Source organism: Drepanopeziza brunnea, assembly GCF_022702325.1.
Source record: "Drepanopeziza brunnea f. sp. 'multigermtubi' strain 214-2 chromosome Unknown ctg14, whole genome shotgun sequence".
NCBI classification, from domain to species: Eukaryota; Fungi; Ascomycota; class Leotiomycetes; order Helotiales; family Drepanopezizaceae; genus Drepanopeziza; species Drepanopeziza brunnea.
In genome coordinates this window covers 219,367-234,077 of record NW_027094077.1, presented here as the reverse complement: position 1 = coordinate 234,077, position 14,711 = coordinate 219,367, and the positions used below count along the sequence as shown (strand labels likewise).

At 52.7% G+C, this 14,711-nt stretch overlaps 7 protein-coding genes across 7 annotated transcripts; 5 read left to right on the top strand and 2 right to left on the bottom strand.

Moving 5' to 3' along the window:
• Nucleotides 1-282: 282 nt before the first annotated feature.
• On the top strand, nt 283-1,050 carry L3040_007805 (uncharacterized protein; the record flags this gene model as incomplete). Its single annotated transcript, XM_066154701.1, has 3 exons — nt 283-300; nt 455-759; nt 888-1,050. The coding sequence occupies 3 exons, from the start codon at nt 283-285 to the stop codon at nt 1,048-1,050; spliced, it is 486 nt and encodes a 161-aa protein (XP_066010606.1).
• A 644-nt stretch (nt 1,051-1,694) lies between these two features.
• Nucleotides 1,695-2,859, bottom strand: L3040_007804 (uncharacterized protein; the record flags this gene model as incomplete). Its single annotated transcript, XM_007293227.1, has 3 exons — nt 1,695-2,258; nt 2,491-2,673; nt 2,794-2,859. The coding sequence occupies 3 exons, from the start codon at nt 2,857-2,859 to the stop codon at nt 1,695-1,697; spliced, it is 813 nt and encodes a 270-aa protein (XP_007293289.1).
• A 277-nt stretch (nt 2,860-3,136) lies between these two features.
• Nucleotides 3,137-4,355, top strand: L3040_007803 (uncharacterized protein; the record flags this gene model as incomplete). The annotated part of the gene is made up of 4 exons (XM_066154700.1): nt 3,137-3,228; nt 3,336-3,733; nt 3,815-4,048; nt 4,216-4,355. The coding sequence occupies 4 exons, from the start codon at nt 3,137-3,139 to the stop codon at nt 4,353-4,355; spliced, it is 864 nt and encodes a 287-aa protein (XP_066010605.1).
• Nucleotides 4,356-5,099: 744 nt separating this feature from the next.
• Nucleotides 5,100-6,073, bottom strand: L3040_007802 (uncharacterized protein; the record flags this gene model as incomplete). The annotated part of the gene is made up of 4 exons (XM_007293229.1): nt 5,100-5,209; nt 5,333-5,488; nt 5,665-5,956; nt 6,038-6,073. 4 exons carry the CDS (start codon nt 6,071-6,073, stop codon nt 5,100-5,102), a joined length of 594 nt encoding a protein of 197 aa, XP_007293291.1.
• A 675-nt stretch (nt 6,074-6,748) lies between these two features.
• L3040_007801 (uncharacterized protein) lies at nt 6,749-7,726 on the top strand (the record flags this gene model as incomplete). Its single annotated transcript, XM_007293230.1, has 1 exon — nt 6,749-7,726. The coding sequence occupies one exon, from the start codon at nt 6,749-6,751 to the stop codon at nt 7,724-7,726; it is 978 nt and encodes a 325-aa protein (XP_007293292.1).
• A 2,049-nt stretch (nt 7,727-9,775) lies between these two features.
• Nucleotides 9,776-11,078, top strand: L3040_007800 (uncharacterized protein; the record flags this gene model as incomplete). The annotated part of the gene is made up of 3 exons (XM_066154698.1): nt 9,776-10,564; nt 10,812-10,900; nt 11,006-11,078. 3 exons carry the CDS (start codon nt 9,776-9,778, stop codon nt 11,076-11,078), a joined length of 951 nt encoding a protein of 316 aa, XP_066010604.1.
• A 2,302-nt stretch (nt 11,079-13,380) lies between these two features.
• On the top strand, nt 13,381-14,269 carry L3040_007799 (uncharacterized protein; the record flags this gene model as incomplete). The annotated part of the gene is made up of 4 exons (XM_007293232.1): nt 13,381-13,524; nt 13,630-14,024; nt 14,093-14,149; nt 14,206-14,269. The coding sequence occupies 4 exons, from the start codon at nt 13,381-13,383 to the stop codon at nt 14,267-14,269; spliced, it is 660 nt and encodes a 219-aa protein (XP_007293294.1).
• Between the last annotated feature and the right edge of the window lie 442 nt (nt 14,270-14,711).

Genomic DNA, 14,711 nt, shown 5'->3' with positions numbered 1-14,711 from the left:
CGTCAGAAATCCGGATCCATCCACTTCACCCATGAGCTTGTTTGGGCCCGTTCACCGGGCAACCCCGTGGAAGCGCAATTGCCCCACCTCACCCTCGTTCCCCTTCTTCTCCTATTCCGCAACTCAACACCAAAACCCAAATCCCAAACCAAAACCAAGACCAACACTCCCATTCCAAAATTCCAACGGCCACCTCTCCCTGCATTCGAGACCAGATCCTCTTTGTCGACTTCAATACTCGCACATCTTATCCATTCCCGTAAAGTACTCACCGTCGCCACCATGGATCGCATCAAGGAAGTAAGTCGCTCTCTCTCAGCACAACCCCGCCATACCGAACATCATCCCATGCTATGCGACTCTCTGCCTCCCACCACACCGCAACGCACACTATGTGTTGTGGCGGTCACTTCATCTCTTCTTTCAACTACAGATCAATAATGCATACCTTCAGAAAATGAACTCTCTCCGCATCGAGGCCGACGAAGCCGCTTCTAAGGTCGAGGAGCTGCAGAAGCAGATCAAGGTGCTCGAGCAGGAGAACCTGACCAAAGAGCACGAAATCACCTCTCTCACCCACAAGAATACACAGTTGGAGGCCGAGGTTGAGAAACTGGAGAGTTCTCTCAAGGAGCACAAGAGCGACAAGGACGAGGGCTCGGCCGCTTTGACACAGAACGAGACGTTGCAGCGCCGACTGCAGCTCTTGGAAGAGGAGGCCGAAGAGGCTGACAAAAACCTACGGGAGACGAATGATAAGTGAGTCGTTTGATATTTTCCACATCTGGATATGGTCGTTATCTCCAGCCAGATATCGCTGTTACCGCACGTCGCTGCTCTGCGGTACAATGATACACATCATTGGCAAGTAAGCTGACATACCTCAGGCTCCGTCAAACAGATGTCAAAGCCGGCCACTTCGAGCGCAAAGTCCAAGCCTTGGAGCAAGACCGCGATCAATGGGAGGCCAAGTTCGAGGAGATGGCCAAGAAGTATGCCACCGTCCAGAAGGAGCTCGAGGACTTCCAACAGGAGATTGGCAACATCTAAGCTTTCTCTTCATGCGAATGCGATTTGGGGATGTACCTGCACGTTGGACGCTGGTTTGACCACACCGTTGCTTTCAAGAGAGAGATCTCGTTCAGCACGTATGGGCTTGATATGGGTTGCTAGACCGGAAGGAGCGACATGATAGGCGGGGATGAACGAAGTGTCAATTGCAGTCAGGCCTCGTATGCGTTGGCGGTGGCACGCTGTTTCTGTTTCTAGCGCAGACGGGGGGTCATTGGTGTCGACTTTTGCTGTTTAGTTGATATCACGAAGGTTAGTCGCATATGCATTTGCATTGAAACACGCTTTGGCTTTTTATTTCCGAACCTGTGCATTTTCACGGATCGGTCCTCTCTATCCAGGCACAAGCAAAAGGAAATGAGACTTAGGCGATCAGTGGTGGTGAGTGAGTGGTGGGTCCTCTGCTTCGTACATCGGAAAATACTCCAAGCATAGCAAGCACGCTGTATGTATACTCCGTATCGTTCGGATATCTGATGGTTAGTTTCAAGTAGTTATGTCAATCAACACCTGGATCGTTGCCGTATTTTATGCGAGCAATGGACAGCAGAATATGCATTTATTTCATTTCATCCCATCCAATTCCCATCTTTCTACATATCTACCTACCCAGGTAGCCTAGACTACCCACCCCCCTTCCTCGCCTCCGCACTAGCCCTCTTCTTACCCTTCTGCTTCATCCGCGCCGCCTTGCGCTCAACCTTACTCTCGTACCTAAATTTCGGCTTGCGTTCCTTCTTGGGCCATTTCTTCTTGCCTCCTCCCCCTGCCTCTGCCTCTTCCTTTTCCTTTTCCTTTGCCGCCGCTTTTTTTGAATTCCACGCTTTCGTCCTGTTCTCGCTTTCGCTTCCGTCTTCTCCACTTTCGTCTCCGTTGGCTATGCGGTGTAAGCCCTCTTTCGAGACGTCGACTGCTTCGATGGTGACAGTTGTGTGTTTGTCTTCGTCTGAAGAGAGGTATTCTTCTTCGTGGTCGAGTACTGGGGCGGCGGGGAGAGGGTTAGAGTTTAATTTTGATATTGATTTCGGTTTTGATTTCGATGTCGCTTTTTCGTCGTCGTCTGAGAAGCCGTGCCAGGCATCGCTGTCCGAGTCGGAGGATGCGACATCGGGGTCGCCGACGGCGCGGAGGGCAGCGTTGATGGCCGAGACGTGTTCTTCTAGTTCTTGCTTTCTTTCTTCGCGGAGCTAAGGGGTTGGAATCAGCATTTGCATCGGCACTTCTCTACCAATACCAACCCTGCCATCATCACACCTGTCTCCGGGCTTCTCCTCCAACTTCCCATCTCCGCCCAACCCACTTTAAGCCCACCCAATCCATTTTCAAACACAGATAATCCCAGTCCCCCCCAAAACAATCAAGAGAAAAAATATTCAAGGTCAAAAAGGAAGAAAAGAATGAAGAAAATCCCAAACTAACCTGCCTCCTCATTAACACCCTCTCTTCCCTCCCCTTCTTTGCCTCCTCCTCCCTTGCTCGCTTCGCACGCTGCACTTTTCGCTTATGGAAGCCCGTCAGGTAGTCCGCTCGACTCGTATCGTCAAAATTGATCTCCTCGACCTTGTGGTGCTCCGTCTTGCGGCGCTTGTTGGGGGGATGGGACTGTGCATGTTAGCTAGGCAGGACCTGACGGTTGAGGTAGAAGGGTTAGAATAGTTGAGAAGGTTTCTCGGAGGAGAGAACGAATTCTGGGAAGCTGGAATCACGGCACATTGTACGTACTGAGAGGAGGGGCTTCCTGGGGCGCGGGTGCAGGAATATGCCTGGTTGGAGGTGTGTCGGGTCCATGGCTTGCTTCTTCGTTTGCCCTCCTATCGATCAATTCTGGATCCTCGATCCGTGTTTGATCGCGAGCTTTTCGTTTTGTGGTCTTACGTGGACGTGGGTTTTCGCAGTCGAAGGTGCTTCAATTCGAATGCGATAAGTATGAACTTTTTAGCGGGGCCGCGGGATTCCGCCCCGGTGCCAAGAGGAAGGCTGCTATTGAAAGCTGCCGCTGCATCATCAACCTCATCAGGAGCTCGAACCATCCACGGAAGATAGAAAACCAAACACCCACCAAACTATGCGTCTCTCTCTCGCTGCCCTCGCCGCGACGGCCGCATGCGCGAATGCCTTCCGGGACACGAGCCCGTTTGTGATGTTCTCGAACGCTGCGTACGTCTGTCCCTCTCCCTTTCTCCCTCACACCCACTGCGTCCTTAGCCACCTCACATCGATATCGTAGATGATTTGTGAGAGCTAGCTAACAAGACAATCCACAGAGTTCCTAGCAAACCCCTGATTTACGCCCAACTCCAATCCTCGCACTCCGTGCTCGAGACCGCGAAAGCGGTGCTGGGCGAATGCCAATCTGACGTCTACCTGGTGCTGGCGCAGCCGTCGATCCTGTCCTCGGAAGTCCGCGAGAATGCGCCGCATCTCAATCATGCCGTGAGGAGCGCTGGGCTGGAGAAGAGTTTCAGTGTGTCGGAGGTTGTGGGAGCAACGGTGGCTGATGGTGGGGAGATGGTGGATTTGCTGGTTAGTAGGTGTGGTGCTGAGAGGATCCCTCTTGGGGAGTGGAAGGGGTTAGAGAAGGGAGAGGGGAAGAAAGTGGTCTTGAACGGCGTGTTGCCTGCTATTGCGGGAGCGGAGCGGAGGAGGGCGGTGGGCGATAACGGTATGTCTTCCCCAGAATCTGCCACCTACATGATCCAGCTGGTCCCTCAAAGATTGTGGCTAATAAATTTGAATGATGTAGACGCAAAGCTCTTCTCTCTGTTGAGGAAGCTAGAGGGTACGCAGTACACAGTTATCTACCACACGACGCCCGCGGACGTCGTTGCAGAGCAGGGCACAGAACAGATCGTGTACGAAGCGAGCTTTGAGGACGTCGTGCATATGGATTTGAAGCGGGATTTAAGTGCTCGGGAGAAGAATGCGACCGTGGGGGATGTGCGACCGTTGTTTGAGAAGTATCAGTTCTTCTCGCCTGGTATGTTTCCCCTATTTTTTCATACCCCACTTACTACTACCACTCATCATTTCCTGTTAACTGCACACTTGGTTTACTGGCTGGGGAGGATATGGCAATGGATCCCGAATTTGAACGTCGACACATATTAGACTGAATAATCGCTAATCTCGTTCACCAAATATCAGGTCTCTTCATGGGCCTTCTCGTCAGCCTCCTCCTTCTGTCCATCCTGTGGGTGGGTATCAGCGCTATCTCCAGCTTGGAGGTTTCGTACGGGGCGTTCGACAAGGAGATGGGTCCTGCAGCGCAGAAGAAACAGCAATAGTTTATCTTATCTTTTTCCCTTCCTTTGTTCCTTTATCAATTTGGCGAGCTAGGAAGAGCTGGGGGAAGGAAAAAACGCAGCAAAGAATTTATTCGTGTTGCTAAAGGCTATCAGTAGCCTATTGGTCATCGTGATGGAGCTAAAGAGCTTTACTCCCTGAAGAGCGGAGAGAAGAAGAGACTTCGCTAAGAAAGGGAAAGGAAGAACGCGGTGTGTACGAGAACAGTTGTAAATATGTATGTGTAGAGAGACTAGTACCTATGTTTTAGGGAATGCCAGGGGGAAAAAAAGGTATAAAAAGTGCCAGAAGAAAAAAAATATGCAAGACCTCAGCTGAAAGCTCATCATAACGCGTGATGTTACCAGATTCAAGATTATAAACTTAACTTAAGGTTATTGCGAATGATAATGTGATGTGCAATACGGTATCTACCTATTACACATCTGGGGTTCGTGCGTCCGTTTTTCTTCTCGGTTTCTACCTGAAGAGCATAACCTGCTTGCGAATGCATGGCTAGACAAGGTTTGGATAAATCTTTGTTCGGTTCTGTTTCTAATCTCGCCCTTTAGATCGAAATGAAAAACGATGCTAGGCGAGAGCACCTAAAACGCCGTTCAGCTGCATGCCCTTGATCCTAATACGCCAGCCAGCCAGATACACATTTCTTTTCATCCTTTCCATCCCATTCCGAACGCCAGATGATTCATGCTCGCATAACCCCCCGTTCCAGAGCCTGGCTGGCGTTACTTCTCAGGCGCATCCGGCAACCGCTCTATCACGTACTTGCCCCTCGCGACGCTGATGATCGGGACACCGGGCACCTTCCGTATCCTCCTCTTCAACTCGCGATCATCTTCATCAGAGTCACATCGTCAGTATGGGTGTGATTGCCATCCGCTCCACCAGACAAGAAAGAAAAAAAAAATCCCAGTCTGATAGACTGCGGAGGGGCGAGGAGGGGGCAAGCGGAACGTACTGGTAGCCACAATGTAGATCTTGCTCTTCATGACCCGGTCCACCACGCAGTCGTCGGCGTAGATGCCCTTGTGATCGCACTGCAGGCGCTCCCATCGCTCATCACGGGCGATGCGCAGGGCGATGCGGTATTTGGGACCGAGTTTCTCGAGCTCCGCTATGCGAGGCACAGAGTCAGCAAATTATCCGCTCACATCTCCCACTCCCATTCACATTGCCTCCCATCCTCCCATCCTCCTATCCTCCCATCCTCCTATCCTCCCATCCTCCTTCCCTCTGCCCCTCCCTCGTAACCAAGCAAGCCAGAAAAACCCCTGGGAAAAGACGACGTACCCATCACACAACTCGTAATCACCGGGATGCAGTTCGCGTACAGCGTGTCCATCAGCGTCTCCAGCAGCGGCAGCTTCCTCTGCACCGTATGCGACAGGAAGTTCGTGTCGAGCAGGATGCTGTATGGCGGGACCAAGGCCGTGTTGTACTGGAAGAACAGCGCGGATGAGACCTGCGGCACCTCGCGGACTACCTGCTGGGAGGCGGCCTTCTTCGCCTCGGCGGCGGCATCTTCGGCTTTGGAAGCGTTCTTCTTGAGGCGGGCGTCGTTTTGGCCGATGAGGCGTTTGACCTGGTAGGGGAGGGGGATTGCGTCAGTTCTTCTTGTTCTCTTGTGTCTTTCTTTTTTCTTTTGTCATCGGGGGATACGCACAGCGCCAAACTTGCGGACTCGTTTCGCTTGACCCATAGTGCTCTCTGTGATGGGGGAACCGGAGAGGCCTCAATGCTGTACTCAAGGATGGAAATTTATTTGCCGAGAATCGCCAAAAGACTACCTTCGTTGTGATTCTGCCGCTCCAGACCGCCTTGATAACAAACATGCTCGGCAACGGGAAACCCAAGTGCCCAGAGCAACAATCCTTTGTGATACGCCACCATCCCTTTCTCCCTGCCAAACCTCCAGTCTTTCAGACCGGACGATACACAGGACTCAAACTCTGCAGAATCTTCCACACTCGTTCGACGACACAGCAGAAATTAATCGCCGATTTGCGCTCTGCGCCGTTTCGCACTCCTACGGTCCGGGTTGCTGGGAAGGAAAGGCATTGTTTGGATCGAGACCGACTTGGATTGGGATTTGTATTGCGGGCATTCAGGAGGTCGACGGCATCCCTTTACGAGCACTGCTGCAATTCTGCTTACACGACCACTCGATCCGATTACACGATACCGTCCGGACAGTAGGAGGGTGGTCGCCCGCCTGCTTAGTTCTGGGACATTTTGCTAGGTTCGGCTTGCGGGCTGTATCAACAAACACACACGAAGGATCGTCTTTCGGCAATCTTTTCTCCTTCGCCCGCTCTTTTCCATTCTGCCTGGACACCGAATTACATTCCCCTCTGCATAACGATCAACTGTCACAATGAGTACAGCACTCCCCGACCTGGCGATCGCGACCGACGCAGCCCCTAATAGCACTCCCGTCGCTCAAGACGCAACGATTACCGGCTCGGGGACCACAGGTCAGGCAACCGGGGCCGTCAGCATCACCGGAGCAGGCACGTCGACGACAGGAGGAGCCCTTACAGGTCTCCCCAAACTCTCCGGCGTAGCTCAGCCCGTCACGCCCACCGTCCCCCCAACCGCGAATGCACCTTATATGCAACCAAGCTCCCTCCCAGAAGGCACAGTCTTCATCGTGGTCGGCGCCATTCTGGGCTTCATGGCCATAAGCGTACTCCTGTGGCGAGCCCTGGTCGCTTGGTCTCTCCATCGCTCCGTCAAGTGCGCCTCCCAGCACCAAACCATGACCGACACCAAAGCTATGTTCCGGGCGCCTGGACCCCCAGCGGCCCCGTTCTACAAGAATTATTCCGACCGGGACTCTACCATCTCCCTCTCTGGTGTCGGAGGAAAGAGTGGGAAGAAGGCTCGCCCGACACCAACGCAAGGAAATGCCGACCGAGCCTCCCTCTTCTTCTCCCCCACCGCAGGCGCCGCAGGAGCCGGCCTCGGCACAGGGGCCGGAAACCGGGCCAGCTCCTACCTGCCCGCTGGGTACTACGCTTCTGGCACCGCATCTGCGGCCAACGGAAGCTCGCAAGTAACGCTCGGTGGTCATCAGCCTGCCATCTCTCTCTCTCATCTCCGGACTGACTGTCAAGGCTACAACCGTGCGCGGAGCATGGGCCCGAGTCCGCCAGACAGTCCGCATTCCGCGGGGGCGAGCGAGAGGCAGTATCTACAGAGCACGAGCTCGCTGAACCTGGACCAGGGCTACGGGGGCGGTGATCGGCGGCCGAGTGCGTATTTGGATGATCTATTTGATAGGGAAGGGGGTGGTGTGCTGGGCGGGGTGGAGCACGGGAGGGCGCATTCGGGTAGTCCCCGGCGGTACTAAAGTCAGAGTCTCATTGCCGGAGTGGCTGAGGGTCGGGAGGGGACAGAAGTTTGTCATTGTGCACCGTGTTTTTTTTTCTGGCTTCACAGCGAGGGGGCGTTTGGGATGCGGGTCTTATTGACACCGGGAGAGAGGTGTTTGCTTGATCAGTACATTTGCCGGGTTCTTGATTGCATCGGTGCCAGGAGTGGAATGAACGAGCGCCAGGATAGCGGAATCGAAGCGAAGTCGCAGGTTGACACTGGCGAAGGGAAGGGACAGGGGGGGTGGTACACATCTCAGTAATATCTGTAGACGATTCCGCACTGCGGAAATCCTTGCTGCTCAATCAGTCTTTTCGGCCGTTCATCCGCCTTGATGAACTTTTTAATGATAATAAAATCAAAACACAAACGTCCAATAAAAGAATCCTCTTGATTGTGCATATACGTGAAGCCAAGTCAGGCCTTTTTGAGATGTGTGACATACCGTATGTGTGACATAGGCGGGGGAAGGGGGGGAGGGGGAGGCGCAGGGGGTAGTCTCATTTTTACTACCTACTTCTACTACTACTACTACTATATCTATCCTTGGCTAAACGGGAGTAAAGTAAACAAAGTAAGGTTTCCCTCCCCTTTTTTTTTCTTGGCGAAAGGAGGTCGCAATTGGGAAGGTACGCGGAGATGGAGAGGAGGGGGGGGGGGTGATGGTGTGTTGTGGTAGAGCAAGCGAGAGAGCGCTGTTGATGGTAGAGAGTAGAGGTTGTACCGGTAGGAGTCTGGGTTTTTGGATGGGGGTAGGAGGTGAGGTAGGTAGCTGAAAGGGGGGGGTCTCTTCTACTTGTATGGGGCTGGGAATGGGAGGGAGTACGGTAGGTGAGTACCGCTTGGTGAGTAGGTGGGTGAGTAAACAAACGGGGCTAATATTTTCCCGTGCCTCGGCGTTAGGGAGAGTCTGTTTATTACGTAGTTAGTTCTTTGCTGACCAACAGACGATCTAAGCTTCAAGGTAACCGGTAGGTAGGTGATGAGGCTACGCTGTATTCCGTAGGTACCGGTAGGTAGGTACCGGTAGCTCAATCAGATTCCGTGCAAGCGAGCAAAAAAAAAAAAAAAAAAAAAAAAGTAAAAATAGAGCCCTGCCGACCTCCCTAGCTTCAAATATTTATAAAGATCACGACTCTGATTGTTCGCCGATGGTTGTTGACGGTTAGTTGACGGTTAGAGCGCTGGAAAGCCTTTCGAAGTTGTGCGCGGAATTGGCTTCTTTCGGATTGCGTTGGGCGAATACGTATACGGAGGGTACCTCGTAAGTAGGTAGGAGTACTAGTATAAATCATTGCAAGGGTGATGCGGGATTGAAAGGGGAAATTTTCCGTAGTATTAAGCGATATTTGATTTAGAGTCTTGAGGTACCGGTATGCGAGAACGGGCTCCACTACTGTACTGTACTGTATGTTCGTGGCGTAGGAAACTATCGGCCGAGTACTTGTCGAAGCCCATTTTCAATCAACGTGATCGAGTCTAATGATCCTCCGTGATGTCACGGTATAATAGGTAATACCACGGTACAGGCGCAGTGGTTACCCCTTGAGGGTGCCTCAATAGTTTAGTTTCCACTACTGTATAGACCCCCTGGTTAGCCTCCCCTTAGGGAGCAGTACTGACGCCTGGGACGTAATATCTACCTATTTCTGGACCAGTTAGTTTAACGACCTTCCTATTTCGCGAAGGGTTGTAACGGTTGCCCAGGAAACACGAGTGAAATGGGTCCTCCGTGTCTCGGCAGATGAGAGCCAAGCTCTCGCATCATGCTTGATCTCCGGACTAATACGAAAGCTGGAGAAGTGTTGCCTGTACGTATAAAGAGCATGGCGCCGCATGCAATCTTGAGCCGTTCTGCAGCCAAAATATATACCGGTACATATATATCTATATATATATATATATATACTCGCGTGTTCTTGGTCTACAATTTGGCTCGGTTGGCTCGCTTAATTGGCGTCTGTACCCGGGATCGGTTCTAAACAAAACAGACGAGAGCACTGAGACCGGACCTCACCAGTTCGCCATGAAGGTCCCCGCGTCCCTCGTCTGCTCGATGCTCGCGGGCATGGCAGCTGCGCATCTTGACACGAGAAGCGCCGTCTCTAGCAACGTGGAAGTCATCTCCGTGGATCGCATGAAGCGCGGATGTCAGGTCTCCGACGAAGGCAGTATCTACGAGCGAGCGAGCCTCGCTCCCAGACAAGTGCAGGACTCCTCCGCCTTCCCACCCAACATGACCGTGGCGGTCAACTTCCACATCGCCAGCACCGAGCGCGACGCCGGCCTCGTCACGGACGAGATCGTCGACGCCCAGTTCGCCGTCCTCCACTCCGCCTTCGCCCGGTACAACATCACGCTCCAGCTGAACTCCACGTCCCGCGTGGTCGACAACCGCACCGGCTCCGCCTTCCTGATCAACGAGGCCGAGTCCACCGGCGGCTTCAACTACACCTTCTACGCCGACGAGCGCAACGCCTACCTCGCCGCCTCCCGCCGCGGCGGCTACGACGCCCTGAACCTCTACTTCTTCTCCAACTTCGGACCCGGCGCCACCGGGGTCTGCCAGTGGCCCTCCCGGGACCCCCCGAGCCCGGAGACCTTCAGCACCGATGGCTGCCTCCTCAACGCGGAGACCATGCCGGGCTTGCCGCCCGAGCGGGCCTTTCCGGAGTACGACCAGGGACTCGTCGCCGTGCATGAGGCGGGCCATTGGTTCGGCCTCAACCATACCTTCACCGGGGGCTGTACTCAGATCGAGGGCATTCCTGCGATGGGCGATTTCGTGGACGATACGCCGGCGCAGAGTGAGCAGGTATGTCTACCGTTGAGCCGATTGGGTTTATCCCCCTCATGTTTTACTTTTGATTTTGTCCCTTCCCCAATTTTTTTTTTTTTTTTTTTTTTTTTTTTTTTTTTTTTTTTCCAATTTTCTCAATTTTCACCTGGATTTGATGCCCGCGGGCTGGCGAGGGGGACGAGTAATCTTGATCGCAACCCCCTTGGTTTGCCTATTCGTGGACTTCGGGAGCCCTTCTTGCTGACTAGGAGGGCGGACGTAGTACGGGTGTCCCGTTGGTATAGATAGCTGTCCAGAACTGGAGGGCTTAGACCCGATCCATAACTACATGGGGTATACTGATGATACCTGGTGAGTCCTCCCCCATCTCCCCCTCTTGCTTCTGGATCGCTCGCTCGGCGGACTGGCAGGCTGCGGATGGATTGGGCACCCAGGCTGACTGACCTTGTTCAACAGCCGGAACGAGTTCACGCCCGGCCAACAGGCGCGGATGTTCGAGACGTTCTTCTTGTATAGGCGGCGCTCGTAGGACACCGAGCAAGCAAGCAAGCAAGCAGGCTTCATTCAAGAATCTGGAATTCAGGTTGTACCAGTGGCGAGCTCGGCATGTAGCTAAAAACATATAACAATGTTGATACCAAAACTTGTCACAAACTTCCCTCCAGAACGGATTGCAAAACCTCATCGCATAGCTTTTACGGGATAACCATATGCCCAACAGCGACACCGCTAATGGAAAGTTGATCATCTGTTCTCAGCGGTAACGACCCCCTTCCCGCCGGTTGAAAGAAGTTCCCCCCCCCCTCCCCCCCCGGCAGACTTTCCCTACATCAACTAGGTACATGTTATTTCCCAGCTTCCGAGCTTCAGCCATCAAATTCCCAGAGTCGCACTTGTATCGAAAGAGAGAGAGAGAGAGAGAGAGAGAGAGAGGCTCTTCCCAAACGATACCACGACCTTTCTCTCAGCGCGTCCGGGCTACGCTCTTCACTTCTAAACTGCCAACTCCCAGATCCAGCTTCTGATTCGAACTAGCGGCTGCGGCTCCAAAAACAGCCAGACCTAGGTAGCTACAAAGTTCTCGATACTGCTACACCGATGTCCCTACGAGCCGCAGAGCGCCAAGCACAGTTAGTACTAGAGTAGAATACCTACCAGACCCCGCCACACGGCCGCAGTGCAGACCTCCAAGCGCGAAAAAATAGAACACAGCACAACATTCCGCAATCGAAGTCTCGGAGCACACGTACCGGTACCGTAAGCTGGTCTTGGATGTTCCAAGCTTGGTCTCCCTCGGCGTAGAGCAGCCGCTTCGGCCCTTTTTTTGACCGGTGTCTGTCTACATTTCAAATAATCTAATCCAATTTAAGTCGGACGAGAAGCGGCAGTCGCTCTCTCTACGTCTCTGATATTTCTGCAACGCCGTTATTGCTATCTATTCGGACGCTTTTCTTTCCGCTCGCTTGCTTTCTCTGGTCTATTCTATGAACGGCAAGCAAGCCGCGAAGCTAGGGAAACCTTTGAAACCTCTGAGGGAAAAAAGAAAAAAAAAAAACCAAAAAAAAAACCAAAAAACAAACGTCGTCAATCGCTCGAGCAGGTTTGCATATTTCTCACAATGAAAGAAGAAGTCGTCCTAGCTTGCTCGGCGGCAAAGCACCGAGGACGAACGGCTCCTTTGCTGCACGGGCTTCTCGCAGGTCGCCCGCCGCCTACTAGACGCATATTTCCTCGGTATACAGCCTGCTTCCACAACTCACTCCCGTGAAACACCTTCTCTCCGATCTGGAAGATCGAGCAAGTGCAGCGAAGCACACGTTCCTGGTGCAGCAGGCCAGCCAGCCAAGTCGTATAGAATGAACCCCGGGACGAGCGTCCGATTCATTCGACATGCGGTGGTGCGCGGTTGTGGTACCGACCTCGGTGCTGCGTTGCGGAGATTTTGACGAGGCTGCTGGTGGTGGTGGCGCGCAGAGAAGTTGGGAGGGCTGTGCTGCTCCGAGGGGTGGGCCGCTTTGATGAAGCTTGGTTTGCCGGCTGTCGAAGACGAAAAGGCGATGTGGGAACTCTTTAGATACAGCTTGTTCACTACCGTAGGTAGCACAAGCTATGAAAGCTAGGCATCAGCTTCTTATACCCTCGGATTCCAGGGAGTTGAAGTCCGACCACCTATATATAAGAGCTTTAGAGGTCAAATGTATTCGGGAGAGAAAATCGTGTGACCGCTATTCAAAAATCAAGATCGAAGGATTGGAATTATCACACCTTCTTAGCAATCTGCCTACAAGTTCTGTTCGTATCTTGCGAAAGAAATATCGAAGAGAGTTCTCACTGAAAACTATAGCAAGATCCAAGTGTCTCTTATGCATATTATTCGTTAACTGCAGACTATTTCTACAGCTTTGCTGTTCCTCTGGCGCCACTGTGCATACATAACAGATCGATTAGGTCGTGCCGAAGTCGAAGCACCATCATCTCATCATCTATCAGCTCCACTCCATCTCCGAATTGAAATTCAGTTCTTTCCTCGTCCAACGACGCGCTGGGCCGATCGACACAAGTGCCATCGCTAAGCGAGTTTGATCTCTCTGGCCGACCATAAATAACCCGCCTCCCTTCCGAACTTTTGTTTTGTTTATTGTCAATAACACCGGTCCGATCTGACACTACACTTGTTATCAATATTAGCTCTCCGCCAACCACTACACACGACGTGAGCCGTGTCACAGAACCGATCACCAGGCTCACTGCCAGCATATCGTTTGACGCTCCTGGCCGAGCATCAGCCACAATCTCACTGCACCCGCGCAAAGCCAACTCCCTCCCTCGAAATGGTCGATACACGAACCACGCAGCGCAGCAAGGCTGTTGCCCCTCCACCCATCAAATCCAAGGAGGATGAGAAAGAGTCGGCCCGTGAGTTACGCGCTCGCCGCCGCGAAATGTCCCTGGCCGCAGACTCTGCCAAACTCTACGTAAGTATCTCCTATCTCCACCAGATCGAGAATTCATACAGTCGATCTTCTACCATGACTCATTGTGAGGGTTGCACAGGCTGACATTTGCTGACACCCGGTTAGAGCAAGGAGAACCTTGCCAAGGCGTCAAAGTCGCACGTCCTTGTCGAAGGAGTTATCGATCCAGATGGACCACAGTTCATGGCTATCCGTGGAGAGTCCGAGTCTCCTGAGATCATCTTTATAGCTCCACTCACCCCCAAATCAAGGGCCAAGGCTGCTGCATCCAAGATAGCCGACTCAGCCAAGGTGTCAACGTTAAAACCAAGCAACGTCTTGTGGAAGCCTACTCTACCTGCTGGCGCATACTACCCCACCCGTCATCCCGGTCCTACTCCAGGAGCACCTCGAACTGCCGCTAGTGGGTTCATTAGTCGCAAGGCTGTCAAAGCCTCCCAGGTCGGTCTCGCTAGCACTGGAGAGAGAAGAGGAGCTACTTCTACGACATCAGCTAGCTCGTAGGTCTTCCTTTTCCAACTCCCCCTCTCCCACCTGCCCAAGTCAGAATCTCACTGACATGCGGTAGGCTGATTCCGCAATCGTATGCAACGACCTCGGCACCTGTGACGAGACGCATCTCTCTGTAGGTTCTATTGATACCCCCTCAACATAATCTCGACCAGAACTAACTCCTCTCAGCACCCTCGCAGACCGAACCAAGGCAAAGGCGGTTAAGGAACCAAAGGATAAGACGCCCAAGTAGCGATGGGCGGACGTTGAATTTCAGCTGAGCTTCTGTCAACTTGTATGCTTCTGCCAGCAGGCCTAGCGCGAGTTGGCGGTGAATCAGAAATTTCAGTCTACTGTTACGGAAACTCCACTCTGGGTTATTGCAGTGCATATTTTACTCGGGATGTACGATAGCGGACTTGCCTCTTGCTGACTGGTCAACAAGACACTCGTGACGAAATAACTGACAGATCATAATAAAAATGCAAACTCGAATTTCCATTCCCTCGGTATGACAAGAGCCCTGCAGGCATGACACTGCATAGCCGTCGTACGTTGCCTATACTTTACTGCTTCTCCATTCTTGAAGCGCGCAGCCTAGTCCGTGATGCAAGAACCAAAGAGCAAGCACTCTCTGAATCGAGTCGGCATCTAGCGGAGCACTCGTCTATCATCTACCGCCCCAGAATGCCTGG